Genomic DNA, 26,570 nt, shown 5'->3' on the forward strand with positions numbered 1-26,570 from the left:
TACGCATGTTAGCTACACTGAAGAAAAACTAATAAGCAAGAAAGCTGTATTTTTCTTGTCTCGAAATAAATATTCACTGCTCTCTGCATCTCTACACGCTCTCGATTTTGTTTAACTTCATGCTATTGAGTTCGGCAAATGTGAAAATACAGAGCAGTCATACGGGTATTTTAAGTTTCAACAGCGTCTTGAGTTTCCCTGAAGAATTGTTTCATATTGTTGTCGCTTCCTCCAACGTATGGCACGTGATTATCAGTTCTTCTTCACCATATTCATCTACATTATCGTTATCGTCATCATCTTCGCCTTCTTCAGTTGGCTTAGCGTCGGGACCTCACAATCTGAAGCTGCAACCTTGACGTGGAGTTAAAAAGAAAGCAAAGTGGCCTATTGTGCTTGTATCTTGGAATTTTCCTGTATCTCTCTCATCTATTTAAGTTACGTGCTAATGCAACAATTCGTACATTTTCTTGCTTAAATATATATCTGGTATTTGTATTACTTCCTAACCTAGTGAGAAGAAGTAGCCACCACAAGCATATGGCTACAATGACCTCTCTGTTTATTGTCATCTCAAGAACGAAAACGAGAAGGAAAGGCCTACACCTTTAAAATTTTTACGCCTTTAAATACGTAAAAGGATGTTCCGATTTTCTGTGGGTAACCACATCACGCTTAAGGAGTTAGGTCGAATTGTTGGTGACTACCAATGAAATTTCCTTGTTTACCCAATTTTTTTTTCTGGCTGCCATCTGCTAGCCTCCTCGTTTGCTCATCTGGTAGAACGGCTGCACCGGAAAGGCGGTGAATCCGAGTTCGAGTCCCCGACCGAGACGAATTTTTCCCCAACTGCGAGGATTTTCTTTCGAAGAACCCTTATGGGTTTCCTTTGTAGCAATTTCTACGATTGGGTGGATGTCTCATTTTCCCTTAATTAATAATCTCTTTTTATAGCCGTAAATGTAGGGGTATTACCCACTGGACAAAGAAACGCCCTTAAGTGCGTAAAGATTTTAAGAGTGTAGCGGACAAGATTTTTTTTTATCAACGAATCCTCAGGCAAGGAATTAAAGCATGTGCTCCTGGAACTACGCAATCTTTTTTTTCTGTGTGTCCGTGCATCTTAATATATGTAATAGAGAAGGGCTACTCGCTTTCGGCTATATTACATTGTTATGCAATATCATTGTAACTACAAAATGGAGTTTACACTCTGTGTATAGTGACACCAAAATATTTTTTATATAAGAGCAAGGTGTTATCCTGTAACAGTGGAATTATCGCTACAGAATAGGGCTTCAATACGCATGACAGCTGAATTTTTCCGCAATGACAACGCCACCGCCTGTGACGACTACGACGACGACAACCACGGCAACAAGAACTTCGAAGCGAATTGCATATCTTTCATTCAGCCCGGCGATGCAGACGCAGCGACAGACACATACACTCTCGCAGGAGCAGTTGCTGATCTGAGCTATTTTACTTGCTGAGAAGTGAGGAGCTGGTGGGCAGTACTTGGGCAGTACTTGGGCAGTACTTGGGCAGTACTTGGGCAACTTTGGGTACGCGTACAGGCCAAATATTTATATTTTCCCGTCAGCTGTGCCACATTGCACAAAGAGCCTTCATTTAAATTGACGTTCTCATGATATCCTTCCTTCCATTAATTTTTCCACACAAAAAATGATAATCCATCCTTTTTTTTTCAAAATTTACAGATATATAAATGAAGGAATGTGGGAGAATAATGACACGAACAAACAGAGTTCGGCGCGCACTAGCTGCAGGAAGACTAGCTGCTATCTTAGGACAGCGACGAACAAAAAGGCGATGCATGGAAAAGTAGAACGTCCATCAAAAACATGGTTGCTTGTGAAACGGGGTAGTGCCGCGTAAGACCCTACAAAGTGCGACAGAAATCTTGCATCGTCTTTCCGGCATGTCACGACGATGACTGATATGGTAGATCTCTCTAAGAATCAGCGCCTGCCTCCCTCTTGTTTGTTGACTCTTATTCCATTAGCTGTGCTTCCGCGAATACAAATTCTTCCTACTAGAATTTATGGTCTACTAGACAGCATGGACTCAGATGGCGAAATACGCCAGCGAGATCACACGAAGCTCAGCCAAGTCAAGCTGTGCTGTACTTCTACATGCAACCGTAATGTTCCATCATAATCATCATCATCATCATCATCATTACCATCATCATGATCAAGCATTGCCTAAATAAAACATTGATTGATTGATTGATTGATTTGTTTATTTATTTATTTATTTATTTATTATAAGCCTATATTTATGTCCACTGCAGGTCCAAGACCTCTCCCAGTCATTTCCAGTTACCCGGTCTTGCGCTAGGTGATTCAAACTTGCACCTGATAATTTTCTCATTTCCATAATGTTTAGTTGATAAAAAATGCATTCGCGCAAGGGCACCCCTTTCCCTCCCAATTATTTTTTCCTTTTTCTGAATGATAAATAGTGCATAAACAGTTTCTTGCATATTTGCTTCACTTTTCTCCTCCTTTCAGAGCCATACAAGAAAACGCCTAAATAAATTATTTTCTTTCAACGTACCGGTACAGCGCCACGTTCAAACGGTCATTAGTCAGAATTACGTTCCCTTCAGCACCTCTTGATTAAAGAAGCTCTGGGTCTCAAACAACGGCAATTGAATGCGCTCGGCGCTGTTGATGCGAGAATGCAGACGAAACGTATGTACTATGCCATGAACACGCGAAAAGTATAAAAGATTGTTTGTTTACAAACAATCACAAAGTTGTTTTGATTCTGAAACAGACACGGTAAACTATTTCCTTTACCTGCCACAGTTCAAGGTAAGCCGCAATTAACTTGTAAACAGCGGCAAAGAGTCAGTGGCAACAAAATATGAAGCGTAATCTTCCAAAAAGTACATGCACGCGTTCAAGATAAAGGTACACTGTCATGAATCTACACTATGTGGAACCGTAAGAGCTAGCCCAAATTAAAGAAAGAAAGGAAGTCGCGACACCGGGTTCTTTCGCCTCCGAATAAGCTGCCGGCTTGCTGTGACAGGAAGAGAAATGACGCTTTTTGACAAGCAGCTTTAGCAGTAACTGTCGCAAGAAAAATTCACCATTCCTGCAACCAAACCCACTTGCGGGTCACACGAGGTAGTTGTCTGGAGAACCGAGTAAACTAAGTGGCAAGCTTTCAGGTAGAAGTACGTAGGTATAACTTCTCGGCAGAGAAGTGGAAAAGTCTGGGAACAGGAGGAATTTAGTGACTATTATCCGCTATATAAGTTCTGCGAACAAGGTGTACATCCTTGACTTCCTTACACTGACATTTGATGGGCCGGCGAAGTACTTATGTTAAAATGTGTATGATAATCGAAGTCAGCACTTAGGGTGAATTTTCCCTCTGACAGGGGTATAAAATGACAAAAGTTACTGCGAAGAGCACAGTGGTACTGGAGTAAAGATCCACCTTGAGCATTTCTTATTTAATTGTTTATTTGGTTCTATGACAGCTGTAGCTAAGGGATGCGCAAGGGTACGTTGCAGGAGAGCTGCTTTGCATAGCCATGGTCTCAGGGCTACAGAGCCTGTGTATTCTTTCTCCACGAAGTGGGTTAAGAAAGTACCTCAACTTCCGTGTTCACACACAGCAGTTTTCTGGCAACTGACGAGGATGATTAACGGATATCCAAGAAGTACTCGGATATCCTGGCGCACTAGAGGAAGCAGAGGCGTCGCTACCCACCCGCACATAAGACGATGAGTAGGAAACAAGCGGTAACCTGGAGAAGACTCCAGGCTGGAACTTACCCGCATGGAACACTGCTGCACGCCATGTACCCGGGCACGTACGGGCGAGACTGCAAGTTCTGCCCATCACCTTGCGCCATATGGTGCTGGAGTGCTGCAGGAACAACCGCGAAGTACCACCGTCATCATCACCACCCGGCGATAACATGCAAGAAGAAGCGGATTCAGAGGAAGCAGTGGAGGACCAGTGGGAGTGGTTTCTGCTGGTGACGCAAGACCCTAACAACCAGCTACGGTTGGTGAACAGGACTCGGGCGGCGGCAGCGAGCCATGGCTACCTGGACTGAGGAGGCCACCCACGTTTGAGCTCAAGAAGCCTGGTCTAGCAATAAAGTTCATTTCTCTCTCTCTCTCTTCAAGAATATGCTGCTAGAAGCAAAACGACGGCATAAAAACTTGTGTTGTATGCTGTTGTCCAGGCATTAGATGTGTGGTCTTTTAAAGGCGTTAAGCCACTTCATTTGATAGTCTTCTCCGAGATTAGCTGAACGTTGTCTACTGCATGAAGTTACGAGAGACCTCCCAAGGACGATGGCCCTCAATATGGAACATCACAAAAAATGATTGATCCACCGAGAGCACCAAGCGAAAGAACGCAAATATTTGTATTATGGACACTAATGCAAGAACTTGACTGGCTTTCCTTCCTCGTCTCTATCTTTCAGTAGATTTTTGGTGGCTGTATGTGCTCAGAGAGAATAGTAGTGTGATTTACGCACGTCACGGGACAGTGCAAGACATTAAAATAAAATACTAGCCATTCCCTTGCGGTGCTTGAAGATAGCTACACCGTAAACACGTACGAAGATAGACACGTCGTACGTCGTAATCTGGCACATGGCACTGAAGCGTCGCTAGCGCTATTCTGAGGTCACCAAGTGGCAGTGATGGAAAGGCGGGGAACACACTATGGTCTTAAGTGTTCCTTGCATTTAGTGGTCTAAACACTGCATGCCTCGTCACCGCGCCTTGCGAAAGCTGTTATAAATTCTGCAGCACTATGTGTGCCTTTCCATTCCTCTCACGTGTGCAGTGACGTTGTAGGCATCATATCGAGCAAAGCCATTCATTACCACAGGCTTCAGAACAAATTTTTTGTTTTGGGATCCTCGTAGCATTATCAGCAAAAATCTAAAAAATATATAGTAAGTGCATCATTACAAATTGGTAAAAAAGAAGTACGCTAAATGAATAAGAGATGAAATATTGTTGTATTATGCAAAAAGTTGAGGTCATAAGTAATGAATAACGAGATCGGAGCAAATGCTTCTCTGTGCGGTTGCATGACTTAGTTCAGAGGTCGACTGACAGATGGTACCACAAAGGTAAATGAAATTACAATTCAAAGCAAGTGAGCAATAAGTAGGCATGCTAAAGGATTTTTGAAGCGCCAGAACACAGGTACAAGGGTAGAACACGGGAAATTTGAACATGCGCTCTGTGTATGCTATTCGCCCGTCTCTGCGGCAACGCTTAAGAGACCTTCAAGGTTATCAGTCAGGAAATAAGGTAGGGATATGGACTCACTAATATTTTACATGTGAAAGAAGTTCTAAAACAGAGGAGTATGGCATCCGGCTTAATTTACCAAGAGGCTACGAAGCTCATTTTCTAATATAGGAACCCTTGAAAATATCCCCAAAGGCAGCTTCGAAGCGAATTAGCAAATAGGAAGCCGGGGGGCTTCCCGCTTTCAGCAGAAACAGGCAAAACTGCAGTGGCTGCTATGTTGAGCACGCTGTTTTGATTCGGAGCTGCGAGATAGCAACTTCGAACGCCTGCGCCATGGCATTGTGTCATAGTGGTGCAAAGTATTCAATAAAGCGCGAATTCTGACAATGCTCGCAAGCTGCTCTCGTGATCAAGTCGTAAAAAGAAACTTGCTGCAGGTGGTAAGTGAAATTTATTTACCAATCTTTCGTTCGACCACCCTATTTTTGCTCTGGATTTTCTTCTTCCCGGTGTTTGACTGTACTAGCGATCCGTGCTTGTGATACATGAGCACGCCGTGCTTATCCCTGCTAAACAACTGGGTACCTGCTTATCGTTCGGCTGGCATGTCTAATAAAACTGTATAGGAATTTAGGACTGGCGCATCACCCTTTTCTCGAAGGAGAAGCTGCTTATTCTTTACTTGTCATTGACTCTAGAAGTCAGACAGCAGTGACTCGCAACCAGGTGCGCAGTGTGGGAGTCACCGTCGATGGTGAGCCAAGATATGAGATCAACTCATGACTGTAATGCACAAACTGGCACACATGCAATTTTAGAATGACAAAAAAAAATATACTCGACAGCATAAAACAGTGGGTTCTCATGGAGCTTGAGTAACCAGAATATCTCCCACTTGAAAAAGCTGTGTTAGAGTAGGCGGATTGGCTTAAACGAAGCAGATGCTACTGAGCGCTCTAAAGATATAGCTCAAGGGTCGCACAAATATTTAGTGTTTTTGCTTTGATATTATAGCATAAACAATGAGAGGCAGCGCCTTAAATGGTTTTCAGTTGGTATTTTTATCCTTTTGTGCCGGGAAATTAGCTTCAAACAGGTAATTCTTACAACGAGAAAAACAGGCAAACGACTTGCACAAAAAATGCATAGCCATTCGTCGACATGCGATTGCTGTGTTCGCGGATAATTTCTTAAATGACGTTGCGGGCAGGTGTTCATCGACTGCTGCAATTTGCGTGGTGTCCGGCTATTCAGCATTTTTCGCAGCAGTCGAAGCCTTGCCTGCTATGTCTCGGACTTTGATGAAATGATGATGTATGAGATTTCCTTCCTTGGACCGCGATACCATCTTCACTAGGGTAGAATTGAAGCGTGCGCGCTGCATACCAAGTCGACACTTTGCTGTGCTCTTCTCGAAAACTTTTTTCCGATCTCGAACTATTTGCAAAGGCGACACTCACAACTGTCGATGTGTCGTAACTACTTATTAAGACAGGAAAGAAGAGCGCTGTACTCGGATATTACTTGGAACGAGAAAGCATGTACTTACAGGCAAAGAATATTCGTATTAACAAAATAATTCTAAATAGTATGACCCGTTTAAGTCGGTGATCGACATTCACCAAAATGCTATATATATATATATATATATATATATATATATATATATATATATATATATATATATATATATATATATATATATATATATATATATATATATGTATATATATATATAGGCTCTGATGCGGTTCTATCTAGATGCGGGCTACTCAAAGCCTACTTAACGCTATAAACTTGGCATCATTTATACCTCCCAGCATGCAAAAAGCCGGTGACAATAACAAAACTACTATATTGAGTGTCCTTGCTATCTACTCGTACTTAAAAAAATATAATATCAAACCTTGCTATTACCTCATTATCATCTTTTTGAATAATCCTACCTCCGCAATTAAGCATCGGACAAATTCAGCTGCAAAGGTATTTAACGGAGTTGGAACTGAAAGGCTATGTGCTGTACTGCAAGACGGTGTTACCTCTTCTGAGCATTATTCTGTTCAAACAAACTGGTCTTAAAAGCATCTAAAGCAAAAGCTTTATCCAATATGCGACAAACTGACTAACGGCGTAGTCCTGCCAAGCGTATACAGGAGGCAAAGGGCCTTGGCGTTCACTTTGACTGTGAACACTGGGCGTCTCTCCGCACATTCGGTGCCTAAGTCGAGGCACTCGCCCCGCTCCGGCACTGTGTGCCGGGCAACGAAAAATTTCCAGCAACTTAAAGAATATTTGACTCGTCACAAGTCTGTCTGCTTTCCTTCGCTTCTACCTCTGTTTTCTGATGCAGCACATAGAAGACCAATTATATACATCAGAGAATACGTTTAAAAATTAAGGGCCATTTCAAATCATTAGTTTATTAAACAGCGTGTCTCTTGTGTGTGCGTCGAAACAATTGACACTACCTGCGTTTAATTCTAAGGTATTTAAATCGTACAGCATGCTCATTCATTCTCCTGAGACCTTATGTCCATGTATATGTATAAGAACGTTTATTATTTTCGTAATTAAAGCAAACAGCAATATTCTAAAAAAAGTCTGCATTGAAGACACATGTAATTGGCAGCATATTTCAATAATTTGCTCCTCTTCTTGCTGCCACTAGTATTTAATATATTGGATACTACTTTGTTTGAGACCACTCCATTATCACTGACAATGAAAAATGCCTGTGATGTACATTTCTGATGTTGTGAGATTGTGCTATTCTCCAGAATAAACAACAAACACAACAAACAGTGATACGTTTAGCATTAACCATGATTTTATGTCATCAAAACGAGCTTATACCTGATCAAACATGATAGAATGTTGCGTTGCCCACGTTCTTGGAGCCGCTGGTATAGCGATGAACTTACCCGTGTCATCATGTCGACAACGGGTTTTATGTTCGTAGGTCACCAGTGGGCAAGAATAATTATTTAAAGATGGTATACTGCTTGGCGAGGCTTTTCTAGGGCCTCAAGTGAGTATACATTCTTTCGTGGCATGATTTCTCGCCCTGAATTGCTTGCTGGAATCCACATTCATGTGCCATAAAGATCCCCAATAAATCACTGTGACTTGAATGTCTCTCCTTTGGACGTCGATAAACCAATGTCACAAATATAAACAACGGCAGTATTTAGGCTCATGCACGAAAATGACACTTTCTCGCACAGGAATCAATGTCGCTACTTTAAAAGACAACGTTCAAATTAATTTTGTAACATTTTGTGCTGTGCTCAATGAAAACAAAGGTAACAGGAAAATATGCTTAGAACAAAACCTCCACAGCGACAAATTATTTACCAGTGGGTCTCGTTTTAGATGGCGAAGAGCATCGGTTCAGAAGGCTACATCGCAATTTTGTATGCTAACAAAAGCAATTATTGTACGTGGACTGAAATTTGGTGCTTGTTATACACAAATTAGGTCTCTTGACTGCCATAATGCGTTGCCTAAAATAACATATACAACACCCATTAGCTCAATAGAACGTCATTGCAAGAGGATGCGTTAAAAATAGCCTAATGAGTCAGAGTAGGCAGGTTCCGCTTATTAATGAACTAAGGATTATAACCTTCTGTAGGGCTTGCCATTTTCGTAATGCTTTAGTTGCAATCTACAGTTCGAAATGAGTTTATATATAACTTACCGCTAAGCCACCGCTTAGCCACCGCTTAGCCACCACTTAGCCACCGGTAAGCCACCATAGCCTCTGGTCATGGGATCGAATTCCGGCTGTGACAGCCGCATTTAGATGAGGGCGAAATGCAAAAACGCCTGTGTCCTGTGCATTGGCGGCAAGTTAAAGACTCCTGGTGGTACATTCTTGCAGTCATTACAGTCCCTCACTGCGGCGTGCCTCATAATGAAAGCGTGTTTTTTGCACGTAAAATCGCAGAATTCGATTTAGTTCGTATATAGAGCTAGCTCCGAAACAACCGTTTTTGTCGGGAGTTCAGAGTTGAGTAACTGAGCGTCGGTCACTTTGTAAAATTGGCTGCTATTTCTCTATCAGGTGCCGATGCACCAGCGCGTGTAACAGCAAAATATTGTATACCTCCCTAACGGAAATACGTACCGGTACAATAAGTACAATAAACTTCCGGAACTTCTTACAGGCCAGTCTAACACGGCGTAACGTTTCGGCAAATGACAAATGAAGAAAAATCGATCGACTGCATGGAAGCGAACACTCCTTGAAAGTCCGGCACCTGGTTCCCCACACATCGTAGATTTTTACGGAGTTGGCTTGGTGCGACAGTTGATTGGAAATAGAAATAATAAAACCATCTTACATTCAAGCTGAACCAATGCTAAAACGTGCACCCCTTTCTACGTAATCATGCCAGGAAAGAGGCCCCATACATGCAGAAATACAACTGTATCCTCGTCATCATATTTTTGCTATTGGTGCCGCTGTGCACGAAATAAAGAAAGGAACTGTTGGGCCTCCATTTAGTCCGCTTATATTCGATCAGTTAGGTAAAAAAAAAATGAACTGCAAACATAATTTTGCGATGATGACTTAACCTGTGTCCAATGTTTTCTGTACTCTGCATGCTTCTGAAGTGGATGTCCAAAGCCTGGTGTTCAAGTCTTCTTAAGCCCAATCATAAGAAACAACACTCCACCACCCAGCACTTCCCTCCTGTAGGACTTTAGGTGATGAAACATGAAAATATGCACCAACCAACAGAGCTATTCTGTTTTGTAGCAAGATTTCATTATCAGCAGCGAAGACAGATATCTGTTGGAATTTTCCCCAAAGAGGTTTAGTACGGAATTTCGGCACAAAGGATTACTATGAAAATTGTAGATATGATGTCCTTGGATCACAGTTGCACCTTGCATCTATTGCTGATGAGGCTGATCCAGGCGCGTACCCACGATTTCTTTTTTCAGGAAGGGGGTGGGGAGGGGTCCTTTACTATAGTAGAAATGTGAATAACGCCCAGCATTCGCCATAAAGACGCGTAAACCCGCAAAAAGGAAATGAAATAAAGAAATGAAATAAGGTGTAGAGTAGTTTGCTGGGCCAGTTGGTGCATGGTGAACATGCGTCCGTACTTGCTCGAAACCGTTATATGTTCGAAATAAGGTGTATCTCACAGGTTGGCCTGTGAGATATACCTCTCCTTTACTTTGAAAAGACTTAACCACATCAAATGAACGCGCGCAAAAAAGAAGCGCAAGACGAAAACTGCCATCAACAAGTAAACAAGTGAAAGGGCAAAATAAACGTTTCTATCTTCATCATTATCATCATTAGTTAGAGAGAGAGAGAGAGAGAGAGAGAGAGAGTATGTTCCGTTTTCTGTTCATTCTTCTCTCTTTAGATTCTTATTTCCCTTCCATCTATACAGGACAGAAACTTCTTTCTAGCAGGAAGGCTGGAAATAGCAGGGTGTCCAACCATGACACAATGTCTATCCCGCAAGAATGGGAGGAGAAAAAGGATCTATGTAGATAGTGAAACATGAATAAAGAAACAACAATTGAGTCAGCCAGATAGGCTGCACTCAGTTATGTGTGCGCGTAAGAAAAATCCAAACGTAAGCTTATTGCAAGATCGTGTAGGCGGAACAGTGAACCGTTTGATAAAAGTATTCTCCTTTTATTTTTATTTTTTCTACAAGCAATCGGCACGTACTTTCAACTTTTTACACATTTCACGGATCGATGTAGGTGATCTGATGAGTTTTTCTATGTAAAAAAGTTTTGCTTCTTGACGTTGTGCTGCTAAGGCCGGGGGCGCAGCGTCATATCTAGGCCGGGGTGGCCGCATTTTGAGGGGCGAAATTCAAAAATGTCCGTGTAACGCGCACTGAGAGCGCGTTAAAGAACCGCAGGTGGCCAAAATTAACTTGGAGTCTCACACTACGGCGTGCCTCATAATCAAACTGTGACTTTGGCACACAAAACATCTGAATTTAATTTTAGGTTTTGCTTCTACCCGTGGTACGTGGTTTCACATTGCGCGAACTCAATCAGAAAGTGTTCGGCGTAGATATGTATGCCCGGCACAGGAGGCGACTGCGGAAAAACAAACCACAGATAACCACAGCCTGTAATTTTGGCTTTCCCTGCATGCACAAGTGCTGACACAGATAGACAAACGCCCATACGGGTGTACCTTCTCGCATACACCCAAATACGTACGCATGCAAGGCATATTCGGGGCTGACTGGTGCTTTCGCTGCGCTAACGTTGAGCCAGGCACTTGGCCAGACCTCGGCGCCAGCCGAATTGAGAACAGTTTTGACGTGGCAGTCAATCGGTTAGGGTAGCTTTGATTTTTTTACGAGAGCTCCGTGTTTCACAATGCTAGTATGCTTTATCTATAGACGAAAGTACCAAACAGGCCGGCGGGCCAGCTGGGGCGGGTTTTCATTTTGCGGAGTAGCACTCGTGCACCTGCGTTCTTCCTTTCCTGATTAACCGGCGTCAGCCCAAGCACGCGCAGTACTACATCGTTTTCCCGAGACAACGCAAACACCCGCAGTAATGGAGAGTGGGCACGACTCGATCAGCGTGCCCCAAGAAAAACGTGGTGGCAGCGTTTCGTGTTCCACCTAATGAGTCACGAAATGATCCAGTTCGCTGGAGCATCATGACCTGCTGTCCGAGCCACGCGTTGAAGCGTTCCTGTTATTTCAAATGAAGGCCTCGTATGCCCCTACCGCGGCCGCAAATCACTGGCAAGCACTGTAGCAGAGTTCCAACTGTGCCGTCAATTACAATGTTAGGTAGCGTGTATCGCCCTCTTGCTCCGTCGCCACTTACTCGTGAAAACCACGTCCTCTCGCCGTTACTGGCGCGATACTTTACGTCTTTCATTTATGCGTTGGAAACCCAGCACCACAACCTGCAGCTTTTCAATTTGATTCGATGAGCGTCAGTAGAGCTCATGCTCAATACCTGCTTGCGTGGGCTTTCAAGTTCATTAGCTAAGTGCCACCGGGCTGTTCCCTATACACGATTACCATTCATCACAAAACCGCAAGTTCACACGGCGTTTGGGCACGGCGAAAGGAAGGCTTACACTCGGTGTTCAAATCGTGACGAGGTGCTCTTTCAGCAGTACCAAAACCGATAACTCCAGCTGTTAGCGCTAAATAAGTCTCCCAGTTGTGACGTAATTCAAGGTCTATTGTTTTTGTGCCGTTGGCGAGAGAGGTAATTATAGAAACCACTTACTCAGGCTTAACACGTGTCCAGCGCCACACCCTACAAATCAAAGAAAATTATTTGCCTTCTTTCTGTGTTTCCTATGTTAATTGCACTTAGGATGAACCTAGCTCCGTCGTAATCCATTTCTCATACAGACGAGAAATAAATTCCTCACTTGTATATATTTCCATAACTATGAGACATTCGCGAAAAATTTATGTTACTAGCATTTTAGTTTTTTTTTTTGGAAACGTAGGAGGAGTAACAAATAGACAGTGACGTAATTATCCTTAGGTGATTTGAGTTATAAAGCATTATGACTTATCTATGTAATCATCATAGAAGACTTAAGTACTAAAACTTGTTTGCGTTCCGTTGTTCGCTTTCCTTTATTTACGTTCATTAACCACCAGACCGCAACCATTCAGAACTTATCAAGTAGATACAAGTTAACAACTGCTTTTGTTTCATTATATACCGCCATGACACACACGCGACAGATGTAAGCACGCTTCAGTTATTTATTTTTCCCCTAATTTTCTCCATACGTATATCTCATTTGAAGCACTCAGTTCCTCAAGTCCAACGGTAGGCCCACCGGTATTCTTAATCCACCTTGCTCTAATTTGTACCAACCTTAGTCTACTTTCATCCTCTCACTCTAGCTGTAAGTGTTAAATGAAAGTCCCCAGTTATGACGTAATTCGAGGTCTATCTTTTTTATGTTTGTGCCGTAGGTGAGAGAGGTTAATTATAGAAACCACTTATTCAGGCTCCAAATGTGTCCAGCGTCATACGTTGCGGATCAAGGAATATTATTTGACTACTATCTGTGTTTCCTATGTTATTTTGACTTGGAAAACATCGCATTCACGTAGGAAACGTCACAGCCAAATGGCTGCGACACGACGTCTGCAATGCACTGCGCACACATTTAGTCAGACCCAACCGTGGAGCCACCAAGGCGTCGGGGAATCGTTCTTGTCCCGCCTTCCGGAGGCCCCAGTTCGATTACCACCCAGACCTAAATGTATCAAATCCATTCTGTTCAGTGCCATTAATTTTCTTTGTTTACAGGTATTTCCGTGAGAAATGAAATGTCAATCTCAGCATTTTTTGACGTATATTTACTCTTTGCGCCCTTGGCCATCTTTGGTACCATCACTTCATCACGCCAGATTTTCTGCCTCATGGGACATATTATGATTGCGCAAACAAACAGGCTGCTCATAGGTTACGCAGTGTTAGAGCTGGAATGATAGTTCTCCTCGGATGCGAAGAAATAGTCCTTTACTAGCTATCTGATAAATGTTAAAAATAATCATAATCTGTATTACTGGTTCATGTGCCAGCAGGCATCAATTCTTCGATTATCTTTAACTGGTCGGCGCAGTTTCGGTTGATATGGTTGTTTCCACTTGTCAGACTCCCGTAACAAAAATTTAGGTGTCAGTTATCTGCAACATGGCACGGCACATCGATTTTCATAGCGAATAACGCGGTTCATAATGGGAACTTACCTCGTGGATAAAGTACGTGCACTCGTTGCCGGTGAAACTCGACCCACCGCACAGAACTGCCCAATTACGAAGCGCCACAGTTATTGTAGATACTGTTTCATCGAGCTACTACCATCTCACTTTAGTGAAATAAGGCGATTGAAGCTTGCGACTGAAGATCGACGCGAGATATAGTGTGATAATCGCTTTTTAGCAACCGCCGCACGAATTGTCACTCGAGATTCTCATTTCTCATACTGTCGTTCACGAGAGGCGGCAATCGCAGAATCAAAGTGAATTGCTTCAAATCCACGGAAAAGTCAAAGCGTTTTGACCTATACAGATTTGTGTATATATCTCACTAAATATTCTGGGAAATGCGTTGATGTTCCATGCACCATTGCGCACATGCTTTGCTGATGCACCACGGCGCAAGATTACACGTTAAAATGTCTTTTTGGTTTGACAGGTGTATCCTTTACACTGTAGAAAATAGTTCGTTCTAGTTGACCTGCTGAACAGTTCTTTTGGCTCCGAGAAGTTTCTGGTTTGTGCAGTCTTCAGGATTCATTATATACAAAATTGCAAAATTTTCAGCTGCAGAAACGTTGTTATGGACACAAATGCAATACCGGATTATGTCCTTTCTTTCTTTTACAGAAGGTATTATTTTTACTCAGGGAAACAGCGCTGAGCAATGCATGTACTAAGTGTGCTGCCTTGGCGCTTTGCAGTTCGGCAGGCCAAAGCCACATGGCTCTCAACCAGCATCAAAGTTATCGATGTTTCCAAAAGCAGTCGATGAGATTGAGTAAATTAAACAAGTAATTTATGAAGCGCTTCTCGATGACCGAAGAATTTACCACATGGTTTGAAACGACAAAACATGTTTCCCTGTGGCATAGCAAAGCTGAGTCTTTTCCATACCTTCAGTTATTGAATGCATCGCGCAGCACTCACACATGATATGCGGTGTACTTTATGCATCGGTACACTCGAAGGCTTGAATACCGGACTCCCTGAATGGCGGCTCAAGTAAAAGAAAAGAGAACGCGCTCAGCTGTTTGAGGCGTTGAAAAGGATTTCCGCGCAATACTCATGGCTTACTTTTTTTTGCCGACATCATCAGCCACCAGTATTTTGGAGCGAAGCCCTTAAGCCTGGTTCGAATGCAAGCGACGGCGCGGCGGTGGTCGCGGCTGCAGAGCGCCATCGCGGCGCGCAGACGCAGCTTCGTTTCGCATGCTTCGTTCTCGCGCGACGGGTGCCGCTCTGATGTAGAGCGCTGTGTCCGGAAAGCGCCCGTGAGCCGTGGGTTTCAGCGGTCTTCAAGAGCTGCGCCTTGCTTCACGTTTCCATGCGTTGGAACCTCCAGCACGCTTGAGCTACAGGTTTCATCTGTGTGTTAAGTTGGTGCTCCACTTTCGCGCTTGCACACCTCACATAAGATAGAAATACTCTGTGTAGAACTGATACAAAAACTTTCTTATTCACATTTATGTCCCTTTGAGCTCTTTATAGACGACACCTGCCTAGTCTTGCAAACTACACGCACACAGACTTAGTCATATGGAAGCAAAGCAATGGGCTGTTTCGTATTTCCATGATTTGGCCTTGAAGCACGTGCGAACAGCCAGCAGCTATTGTATTCAAATGCCGCCAAGGCGTTCGGGCGCCATCTCGGCCACATGGGTGAAGAATACCTATGGACTGCTTTCAAAGAAGCTCACATCCATTTTCGCTTCTAGGCATTCGACAGGCGGCGGCGCTTGTAGAGCTTGGGGTACGTGACTGTCTAACTTAAGAAACAAGACTAAACAAGACAACAAACACGCTAGCCCCGAGTTGTAAAAAATAAAAAGAAATAAACAACTACATGTGCTGCGAGCGAAAAGTATAAATTGCGGTTTCGTCCCGTCTGTCCGAAAACAAAAGGGGATCACTTTTGGAGCAAAAAAGTGTGAAGAAGAAAACAGCCTGTGCGAATAATTTGACTCAATAAAATGAAACTCGAAGAAGACACATGGAAACAAGCGGCAGTTCTGAGGCACCAACGGACATGGCTGATTCGAGCAACGCCATCTTTTGAATTGTGGAAGTATACGTAACTTGCGACGACGAGTACCTTCAGCTTCTGCTAGTCCGTAGTTTCTTCCCAGAGAATCCTCCTCTCATCTTTGTTGTGCAAATGCTTCATTTTAGCATCCCAAACAAGTGGACACTGCAAAACTTGATTGATGAACAGCTTGCTGAAGACCGCGCGAGACATTGAAAACTGTCAGCGGAGGTCACCTGCGCTAACCCTCTTCTCGAGTGGGCCACTTTCCCGCGCTGCCCGCGCTTTGGTCACGCCCCTGCCCCAGGATCTTAACGTCACTGCCCAAAGCGCTCCGCCATTGGTTACCGCTCTCGGCGCTCGCGATTTTTTCCAAATGTTTCTATCGTGATCGCGGCGGCGTGCGCTGCTCAGAAAACTGTTATTGGTAAAGGAGGTGGACTCACGCCGCGGTCGCCACGCCTTTCCTGGCCCAAAATCGCTTGCATGTAAAACAGTCTGTTCCTGAGGCGAGTGTGGGTGTCGGCGTAACCGAGCGAACGAGCACAGCGAAGAATGAAACAGCAAGTGTGGAGCGCAGCGGGGGATGAAAGCTGGCGATAGCGAGGAGAGCGCGAGGAGGGAGGTGCAGCGGAGCCATGAGGCGGAAAGCGGAGGAGGAAGGTTGGTGAAAATGTGAGAAGAAAACGTAGTGCCGCCCAAGACGAGCTTTGCGGCGCCGATGACAACGAGATGGCGCCAGAGCGGCGCGCGTCGTCTCGGAGGTCTGTCTGCGGTTGCTGCTGCGAATCGTACCCATGCGTCACCCACGCGCTGCCTCTAGCGATCTGCCGATTAGCGAGGCAGTTGCGCCACACTTCGCTCCGCTTGCAACGTAACGCATGGGAAAGATTGCCTGCGCCAGCCAATATATCCCGAAATGAAAACTTGTATAGAGCTGCAATGGCGGTGACCACGAGACCAATTCCATAGACTGCCCCAAATAGAAAAATGAGATAAATATACTGAAGCAAATGGGCAGGGCAAGTATGTCCCAAAAAGACGCGGCAGTGTCAGTGCAACACCGGAGGAGACGATTCCATCGTCGACGTGGACAAGCTTTACGTACAGACTAAAGCTCCCAGGCTCCTATCCCGCTGGTCCAATATGAAGCAGTTAAATTGTCATTGTTAAATCTCTCTGAACCGTTGCTTCAAGTGAGCCGTGAAAGCCCGAATCTAATGTATGGCCACACTTGCCGCCGCGCACACGGATGTTAGACTGTCAGTGCGAGCAAGTTCAAAGCACTGAAAAATCACCATCAGACTCTGTCATCAAAGCCATGCTGCGACAAATAATTTACGCCCTGCAGCTGCTGCTGTCTGGTGTCAATACGTCAGTTGCGGTAACAGTGGAAAAAAGTATGAGAACTATAGACATTCTTCTAGCTACGCTGCAGTAAATTGTACCTCTGCCCGCGAAGATGACGGCGCTGTGCTGTGAAGTGTACTTATAAGCGTTGCACAGAAAGAGTACGCTGTAGAGCCCTCATCATGATTATATTCACCATACCACCACCCTTCTTTCGCAGCGTGGAGCATAGCAGGCTAGTGCGGCACTTCACCCATGCCGATCTCTCCCCCTTTCTGTCATAAAATATTTCTTTCTTGTATAGAGCTGCGTTCAAATTTCGCACTCGGGAGTAGCGTAATGGTCGATTTCTTTTTCTGATGATGGATATTGTTTCTTGGCGCAAGGGCCAGAAATGGCCAAAGAGCGCCATGACATTTGATTATGAATGGCAATGAGTATCGTTGAATATGGCGTGAAAGGACTGGCTGTATATTGGCCTAAAATATTCGCTATAAATAGTGTAAAATCTGTATCTATTAAAATAATGCCAATGAAAAGTGAGTTCTATGGTTGTAAAAGTACGTTGTGAATGAGTAGATACTAAAACGTGTTAATTTATAGCAGCACCAGTGCCTCTGCGGAGCCCTTCAGCGCAAGGGCTGCGAGGCATGTGCTTTGTGAGTGATTCCATTGCAGCTACTGCCTCTAGGCAGAGGCTGTGCTACAAGTAGCCTGGCCAAATAATGTCTATTGTATTAGTTTCTTCTAAGAAGTTCAGTACTAATTTAAAATTAAATAGAGGGTCATTGCCTAAAAAGAAGACTGGGTGTAAAGGCACATTATGACGGTATAAGAATGGGAAGAACTTTTTTCTCTCCCTTTCTAATAATGGGCACTGAACGAGAACATGAAGGACTGTAAGTCTACTGCCACACCTAGTGCATGTTGGAGGGTTAGTTCCAGTTAGAATGTACGAATGAGTGCTATAGGTATGCCCAATTCTTAATCTACAGAGCAGTACTTCCTGATGTCTTGTTGTTTTCTCAGAAATCCAGCTCCCTATCTTCGGTTTGATTAGGTGCAGTTTGTTGGATATCTGAGTGTCCCATTGCCTTTGCCAATATTTCCGTAGTTTATGTTGTAAGAAAGGCTTAAGATCTGTGTAAGGTACAGGTATATTAAGGTCTTCATCACAAAAAGCTACAGATGTAGCCCTTTCGTCAGCAGCTACGTTGCCCTCTATGCCTCTATGGCCAGGCACCCAGCAAAGAACAATTATTTGGTTCGACATGTATGCTGAGCATAAAAGGTTGTAGACTTCATTAAGGATAGGGTTTTTGTGTTTTCGCAGACTTGATATGCCATTAACAACGCTTAATGAATCTGTGAATATGACAGCCTTTATTATACCTGTTTGTTTTATATGTTTCACAGCAGAGAGGATCGCGTATGCCTCCGCTGTGAAAATGCTGGTGTTTGGATTTAATGCACCGGACGTTGAGAACGACGGTCCGAGAGCTGCATAAGCTACACCATAAGTTGACTTTGAAGCGTCTGTATAAAACTCCGCGCAGGAATACTTAGCCTGGAGTTCGAGGAAGTGTGAATGTATGTGTACCTCAGGCGCATGTTTTGTTAATGCGACGAAAGACATATCACACTGGATATTCTGCCATTCCCAAGGTGGTGCAATGTTAGTGGGAGTCATTAGGACTGTTTCTCGATGTTGAATACCAGTTTCATGAGCTAGTTGTTCTAAGCGCACAGAGAGAGGAGCTCGAACAGATGGGCGGTTATGGTAAAGTCTTGCAGAAGATAAGTCAAGGACAGTTGAGTGACACGGATGTTCGTTATTCGATTTACATTTTAAAAAGTAGGAGAAGCTCAGATACGTTCTGCGCAGATGTAACGAGCATTCGTTCGCCTCCACATACAGACTTTCCACAGGGCTTGTCCTAAATGCGCCTGTTGCCAGCCGTATGCCTAGATTGTGGACTGGGTCGAGGATTCTGAGAGCACTATCCGATGCGGATTGGTACACCACGGCTCCATAGTCGAGGCGTGATCGTACCAGGCTCCTATATAGGCTAAGCAAACACCTCCTATCACTGCCCCAGTTTGTTCGAGAAAGTAGCTTCAGCAGGTTCATTGTCTTCAGGCACTTCGCTTTGAGATATTTCAAGTGTGGAATAAAATTAAGTTTTGAGTCCAAGATAATACCTAAAAATTTGTGTTCAAGGCTGACCGACAGTCGTTGTCCATTAAGGTGAATAGTGGGTCCTGGTGATATGCCTCTCTTGTTTGAGAAGAGAACACATGTGCTTTTTTGAGGGTTAAATTTAAAACCATTTTCTTCTGACCACTTTGAGAGTTTGTTTAGGCCGAGCTGTACCTGCCTCTCGCAGATGCTAAGATTGCACGATCTAAAAGCTATCTGTACATCGTCTACATAGACCGAGTAAAAGAGTGTGCGAGGTATGACGGTGTGTAAGGAGTTCATTTTCACAATAAAGAGAGTACAGCTCAGCACTCCACCCTGCGGTACACCTGTCTCCTGTATGAATGATCGTGACTCCACATTGCCAACTCTAACACGAAACGTTCTGTCAGACAGGTAGCTTTCAATAATGGTCAGCAGGTTGCCACGTATACCCATTCCAGAAAGATCCCGAAGGATCCCAAAGCGCCACGTGGTGTCATACGCCTTTTCCATATCAAGGAACACAGAAACGGCAAGCTGTTTGTGGATAAAGGCTTCACGGATGTACATTTCCATGCGGACAAGCTGGTCTGTCGTCGACCTGCCTTCCCTGAAACCGCATTGGTATGGGTCTAATATTTTGTTGGTTTCAAGATAGTGGAGCAAGCGTTTATTCACCATCTTTTCAAAGAGTTTGCATAGGCAGCTTGTCAACGCTATCGGTCTATAACTGTTTGCCAAGGAAGGGTCCTTACCCTGTTTCAAAATGGGAATTACAATGGCCTCTTTCCAGACAGAGGGAATCTGGCCAGAAGACCATATACCATTGTAAAGAAAAAGAAGAGTTTTTAGTGTTTCAGATGGCAAGTGTTTTAACATTTCATATATTATGCGGTCAGAGCCTGGGGCAGATTTGTTGCAGCCGTTTAGTGCTGCTTGAAGTTCTGCTATGCCAAATGGTCTATTATATACCTCACATGTTGCAGTTTTTCGTACTAATGGCTGCCGTTCTATTCGTGTTTTATGTCTTTGAAATGTGTCAGAATAGTGTGACGAACTGGATATGCGTTCAAAATGTGCGCCTAGATAGTTCGCCTGGTCTTCCATACTATCTCCCTGTGTATTTACTAAGGGTAGCGAGTAAGGTTGTCGGCCTTTGATCCTGTGCACTCTATTCCAGACTTTTGTCTCATCCGTGTAGGAGTTAATTCCTGATATATATTTTTGCCAACTCTCTCTTCTAGCTTGTCGGCGCGTTCTCCTTCCCTGAGATTTGACATGCTTGAAATTAACAAGGTTTTCTGCAGTTGGAGAATCGCGGAGCAACCCCCATGCTTTGTTCTGCTTTTTACGTGCGTTACGACACTCCTCGTTCCACCACGGAACACGGCGCTTGTTAGATGATCCCTTTGTTTCTGGGATACATTTGGTTGCGGCATCAATCAGAAAAAAGGTGAAGTATCGAACTGCACCTTCTAGGCTTAGAGCACAGATGTCAGTCCATGATATGAGAGTAATTTTTGAGAACTGTTCCCAGTCGGCTGAATCAGTTTTCCACCGAGGAAACTGTGGGGGACATTCATTCATCTTCGGTGTAGACAGAATTATCGGGAAATGGTCGCTACCGTATGAATTTCCAATAACATTCCATTTAAGATCAGGTAAAAGGGTGGGAGATGCAATACTGAGGTCTATAGAGGAATAGGTTTTATGTGCAGTATTATAATATGTGGGTGCCTTACTATTCAAAAGGCATGCACCAGATGAAAAGAGAAACTGTTCAATCAGTCGACCTCGCACATCGCAATGAGAGTCGCCCCATAGGTTGCTGTGTGCATTTAAATCTCCTAGAACCAAATAGGGTTCGGGTAATTGATCTATTAATTTATGGAATTCATGTTTATGGAGCTGATAATGCGGAGGTATATACAGAGAGCAGACGGTAATAAGTTTGTTTAGAAGTATGGCTCGAACGGCCACTGCCTCTAGGGGCGTTTGTAGTTGTAGATGTTGGCACGCTATACCTTTGTCGATTATAATGGCTACACCGCCAGATGATGCGATGGCATCATCACGATCTTTACGAAAAATAACATAATGACGAAGAAAGTTAGTGTGTTTAGATTTAAGATGGGTTTCCTGTACACACAGCACTTTTGGAGTGAGTTCGTAGAGAAGTTCTTGAACATCATCAAGGTTTCTGAGGAGACCTCTGACGTTCCACTGCATAATTAGCGTGTCCATAATGAAGTTAATTTGGTGCTGTGTGTACGGAAATAGAAGTTATGCCTTAGATTACAGAGCTCTTTCGAGGCCCTGTAACCGGGGTTTTGCTTTTTCTGAAGCGCTCGAGGGAGCCTCGCCGCTCCTTAGGCGCTTGTTGCGCCTTGGGGGTAGGTGTAGTGTCCATTGCCTCTAGTGAGGCGCCGGACACGTGCTCTTGCGAGCGAGAAGTTACCAGCGAGGGTCCCACCTTGGAGGGCAAGACCCCTGCGCCCACCGGCCCGGAGGTCGATGGGGCTCCCTGAGGGATTTGGCTGCGCCGGCTGTTGCCAGCGTTGGAAGGGGCCGGGGAGGTTGGGGCAGCCTCGGCTGCGCCCACCTTCGAGGTCGTTGGCCCCGACTGCTGTGTTGGCGTAGCAGCGTCAGCTGCAGCCGCCGGGGGGGCGGATGGCGTCACTGCCGCCTCACTGGGTGTGGGTCGGACAGCCGCCGGAGACCGTTGTGGCGCTGCCCCCTGACGCGCCACTTCGGCGAAACTAGCCTTAGGAAGGTATGCAACCCGCCTGCGTGCCTCTTTGAATGATATGTTTTCTTTTACTTTGATAGTGACTATTTCTTTTTCTTTCTTCCAAGACGGGCATGACCGCGAGTATGCGGCATGCTCGCCATCACAGTTCACGCAGTGTGGAGCGTTTTCGCACGTTTCAGAGGCATGGTCACGGGAACTACATTTTGCACATGTCTGGCGGCCTCGGCAGTTCTGTGAGCTGTGGCCGAATCGCTGGCACTTAAAGCATCGTAGGGGATTTGGAATGTACGGTCTCACTCGGATTTTCACATACCCTGTCTCAATAGCGTCGGGTAGGTTGCTTGAGCCAAATGTAAGTATTAGGTGCATGGTATTGATTTCTTTTCCGTCACGTCTTATTTTAATTCTCTTAACATTGATCACGTTCTGATCGTTCCAACCCTCAAGTAGTTCAGCTTCAGACAATTCTAGCAGATCAGCATCCGATACAACGCCACGGGTAGTATTCATGGTACGGTGTGGGGTCACTGTGAGTGGAACACCCCCAAAAGATACAAGTTTGGACAGTTTTTCATATTGTTTCTGATCGCGGAGCTCTAGGAGAAGATCACCGCTAGCCATTTTCGATGCTTTGTATCCGGCACCGAATACTTCCGTCAGAGTTTTCGAGACAACGAAAGGCGAGATCATTCTTACTGTCTTCTCAGGCTTATCAGAGTGGATGACATGAAAGCGGGGAAAGTTCTGTGTACGATTGCCAAAAAACTTGAACACATCTTCGGTGCGCCCTCGTTTCTGAGGGCGATCAGGAAGTTTGGGGTAAGAGGTTTCCATGAAAATGTATAAAATTCGGCAACAGCGCCGACCGCCCACCACGGAGCCCAACGAGGGGACGCTGCAGAGCTTGCATGCAAGTCTGCACGACGCCAGCCGTACGCCGCCACTATAACCAAATATGGTGTACCCAAGATTGGATAGCCACACAAGGTTAACCCTTGCCGCCGTGGAGAAAGGAAGTAAATGGAAGAGAGAAGAAGACAGGAAAGGTAAAAAAGTGTGAGATAAAGACGAAGGTTTGAGGAGAGAGAGACAGGAAAAGGCGACTACCGATTTCCCCCGGGTGGGTCAGTCCGGGGGTGCCGTCTACGTGAAGCAGAGGCCAAAGAGGTGTGTTGCCTCCGCCGGGGGGCCTTAAAGGTCCGAACACCCAGCATCGGCTCAACCTCCAGGATCCCCCTTTCCCCGGACACGGCTAAGCCGCGCACGACTACACGCGGGAGGGTCCAACCCTCGTGTGCTCGGGTCCGTGGTGTCGCAACACACCAAACGCCTGCTTGCGCAGACGCCCCTGCGGGGGATTTCTTTTTCTCCGTTGCTTTCTACTTGCGCCGCTCAATCTTTGGCAAGCTGTCTATGCCGAATACCTCTGTTCATGTTTTTTTTTTTTTTTGCGATAAGAAGATATTCTATGCGCCTGTCTAATAAGACATCGCATTCAAATGTTATAGTTGGCAAAAACAAGGTTTCGCTGTTGAATAAACTTTTGTAAGATTGATACAAGAAGCCATAATAATGTAAGAGGCCCAAAAACGAACGTGCAAGATATATTCTGCCCCCTACTCCTTCTTTACATGCTGTCTATACCGTCTTGTACTGGCGGTAGGTGTAAGAATTTGCGTTATAATTATAGCAGTCTTGTTATGAAAGCTTTCATAGATACTAGCAGATTTCTCTCTTTTCGTGCCGGTATGCCTCGCTGACTGCTTCGCAAAACCCTAACGCTCAGTGCAATGATGCATAGACGCGCAACTTAGAGCCATAGAAAACGCAACGTCGCAGAGACGCTGCGAGTGGCACTGATAAGCAGCAAGCCCCTATCCCTGCGAAAAAGCGATGTTGTACGGATGGAATATGGGCCAGGCGAAATGTCCTTCCAGTACTTAAGCAGCGTAAGATTCAGACTGGCTCACATAGGTAGAACCTGCCGTGGTTGCTCAGTGGCTTGTTGGGTTGCTGAGCACGAGGTCGCGGGATCGAATCCCGGCCACGGCGGCTTCATTTCGATAGGGGCGAAATGCGAAAACACCCGTGTACTTAGATTTAGGTGCACGTTAAAGAACCCCAGGTGGTCAAAATTTCCGGAGTCCTCCACTACGGCATGCCTCATAATCAGAAAGTGGTTTTGGCACGTAAAACCCCATAATTAAATTAAATTAATTAAATCACATAGAGCGTGCAGGATGCAGCTTTGCCAAGTTTAATAGCCGTTTCTCTCTTGTCGCCTTAAAACGCGAATGCCGATTTCAGAGTAGGCGCTCAGAGGTAGGTAGAGAGAGAGAGTTAGAGACAGAGAGAGAGAGAAAGTACATTTACAATAGTTGGCAAAAACAAGGTTTCGCTGTTGAATAAACTTTTGTAAGATTGATACAAGAAGCCATAATAATGTAAGAGGCCCAAAAACGAACGTGCAAGATATATTCTGCCCCCTACTCCTTCTTTACATGCTGTCTATACCGTCATGTACTGGCGGTAGGTGTAAGAATTTGCGTTATAATTATAGCAGTCTTGTTATGAAAGCTTTCATAGATACTAGCAGATTTCTCTCTTTTCGTGCCGGTATGCCTCGCTGACTGCTTCGCAAAACCCTAACGCTCAGTGCAATGATGCATAGACGCGCAACTTAGAGCCATAGAAAACGCAACGTCGCAGAGACGCTGCGAGTGGCACTGATAAGCAGCAAGCCCCTATCCCTGCGAAAAAGCGATGTTGTACGGATGGAATATGGGCCAGGCGAAATGTCCTTCCAGTACTTAAGCAGCGTAAGATTCAGACTGGCTCACATAGGTAGAACCTGCCGTGGTTGCTCAGTGGCTTGTTGGGTTGCTGAGCACGAGGTCGCGGGATCGAATCCCGGCCACGGCGGCTTCATTTCGATAGGGGCGAAATGCGAAAACACCCGTGTACTTAGATTTAGGTGCACGTTAAAGAACCCCAGGTGGTCAAAATTTCCGGAGTCCTCCACTACGGCATGCCTCATAATCAGAAAGTGGTTTTGGCACGTAAAACCCCATAAATAAATTAAATTAATTAAATCACATAGAGCGTGCAGGATGCAGCTTTGCCAAGTTTAATAGCCGTTTCTCTCTTGTCGCCTTAAAACGCGAATGCCGATTTCAGAGTAGGCGCTCAGAGGTAGGTAGAGAGAGAGAGTTAGAGACAGAGAGAGAGAGAAAGTACATTTACAATGTGATAAAAGCGGCGAGGTCTGCCGGAGGGGCTATCTCTGGCCTCCTAGTCTGCGTAAGGGGACAAAAAAGGGGGAAAGTGACACAGCGAGTACTGATGACAATTATCGTGAAGCGTGAACTATACACACGTGCGACATGAGTGCATGTTCTGCAAACAATATGTCGCAATGCGCTGACGCCTGTCATGAAGTTCTAGAACCTGGATTTGAGGTCGCTCTCTACTAAAAAAACTCGCAGTTTTCCCCTAAAGTCAAAACACCGATTGGGATAGCAAACTAGTAGATAACTATACGAAGTAAGATATTAGTTTTATCGCCCGCATAAATTTGTAAACATTCGCTTACTAACTAAATTAACAATGATATATATCATGCGTAAGCGCGACTGAACGAGGAGGTAGAAATAAACAGACGCATAGAGACAGCGCTGTCTCTGTGTGTCTGTTTCGGTTTAAGTCCTCGTTCAGTCGCTATTACACATTTTATCATGGATTCAAACCAACTAGCCCACCAAGTGTTTTATCAATATAATAAGCACGGTGTCACGCACGCACAGGTAAACATGAACACATCTCGCTCGATGATCACGGAAACTCGCTGTCAAAATGCTGCAGCGAGGAATCGCGGCAGCAGCAGCGATCGAATTGACCTTCGTGCATCTCTCGTTTCAAATCGAACGAAACGTAAAAATCACAGCGCGTATAAAGCTACCGGCACTACGCGCACTCTGTAAACATCGCATATCACTTTAAAGATGAAACTCAATAAATTTGTTACAGTGAACTCTCACTTGAATGAACTTCAGGGGAGTCAATGAAATAGTTAACTGAAAGTTCACTAAACTGAAAGTTCACTAGAGTATGGAAGATAATAGGGCACAGCAGACATCGAGTAAGAAGTGTGAAATGCCAATCCTGGAATTATTATGTGCTTCAATAGACACAATGTTCGTAACAGTTACGTGGCTGTCTACCTCATCTTGAAAAAAAATTC

General features: G+C 44.6%; 1 protein-coding gene across 7 annotated transcripts in view; it reads right to left on the reverse strand.

The window, feature by feature from the left end:
- Positions 1 to 26,570, reverse strand: part of LOC135899990 (neprilysin-1-like) — a 702,442-nt gene that overhangs the window by 499,093 nt on the left and 176,779 nt on the right. For 5 of the 7 annotated variants that reach the window (XM_065429420.1, XM_070537755.1, XM_070537754.1 and 2 more), the window contains one exon: positions 3,819 to 3,912. The exons of 1 other annotated variant lie outside the window; for it this stretch is intronic. In XM_065429420.1, coding sequence (XP_065285492.1) covers positions 3,819 to 3,898 — 80 coding nt within the window. In that variant the 5' untranslated portion in view covers positions 3,899 to 3,912. Of the gene's footprint in view, positions 1 to 3,818; positions 3,913 to 26,570 lie in introns of those variants that run through there. One more of the 7 variants, XM_065429416.1, reaches the window with a different exon arrangement.

The sequence above is a fragment of the Dermacentor albipictus genome, chromosome 4 (genome assembly GCF_038994185.2).
Source record: "Dermacentor albipictus isolate Rhodes 1998 colony chromosome 4, USDA_Dalb.pri_finalv2, whole genome shotgun sequence".
NCBI classification, from domain to species: Eukaryota; Metazoa; Arthropoda; class Arachnida; order Ixodida; family Ixodidae; genus Dermacentor; species Dermacentor albipictus.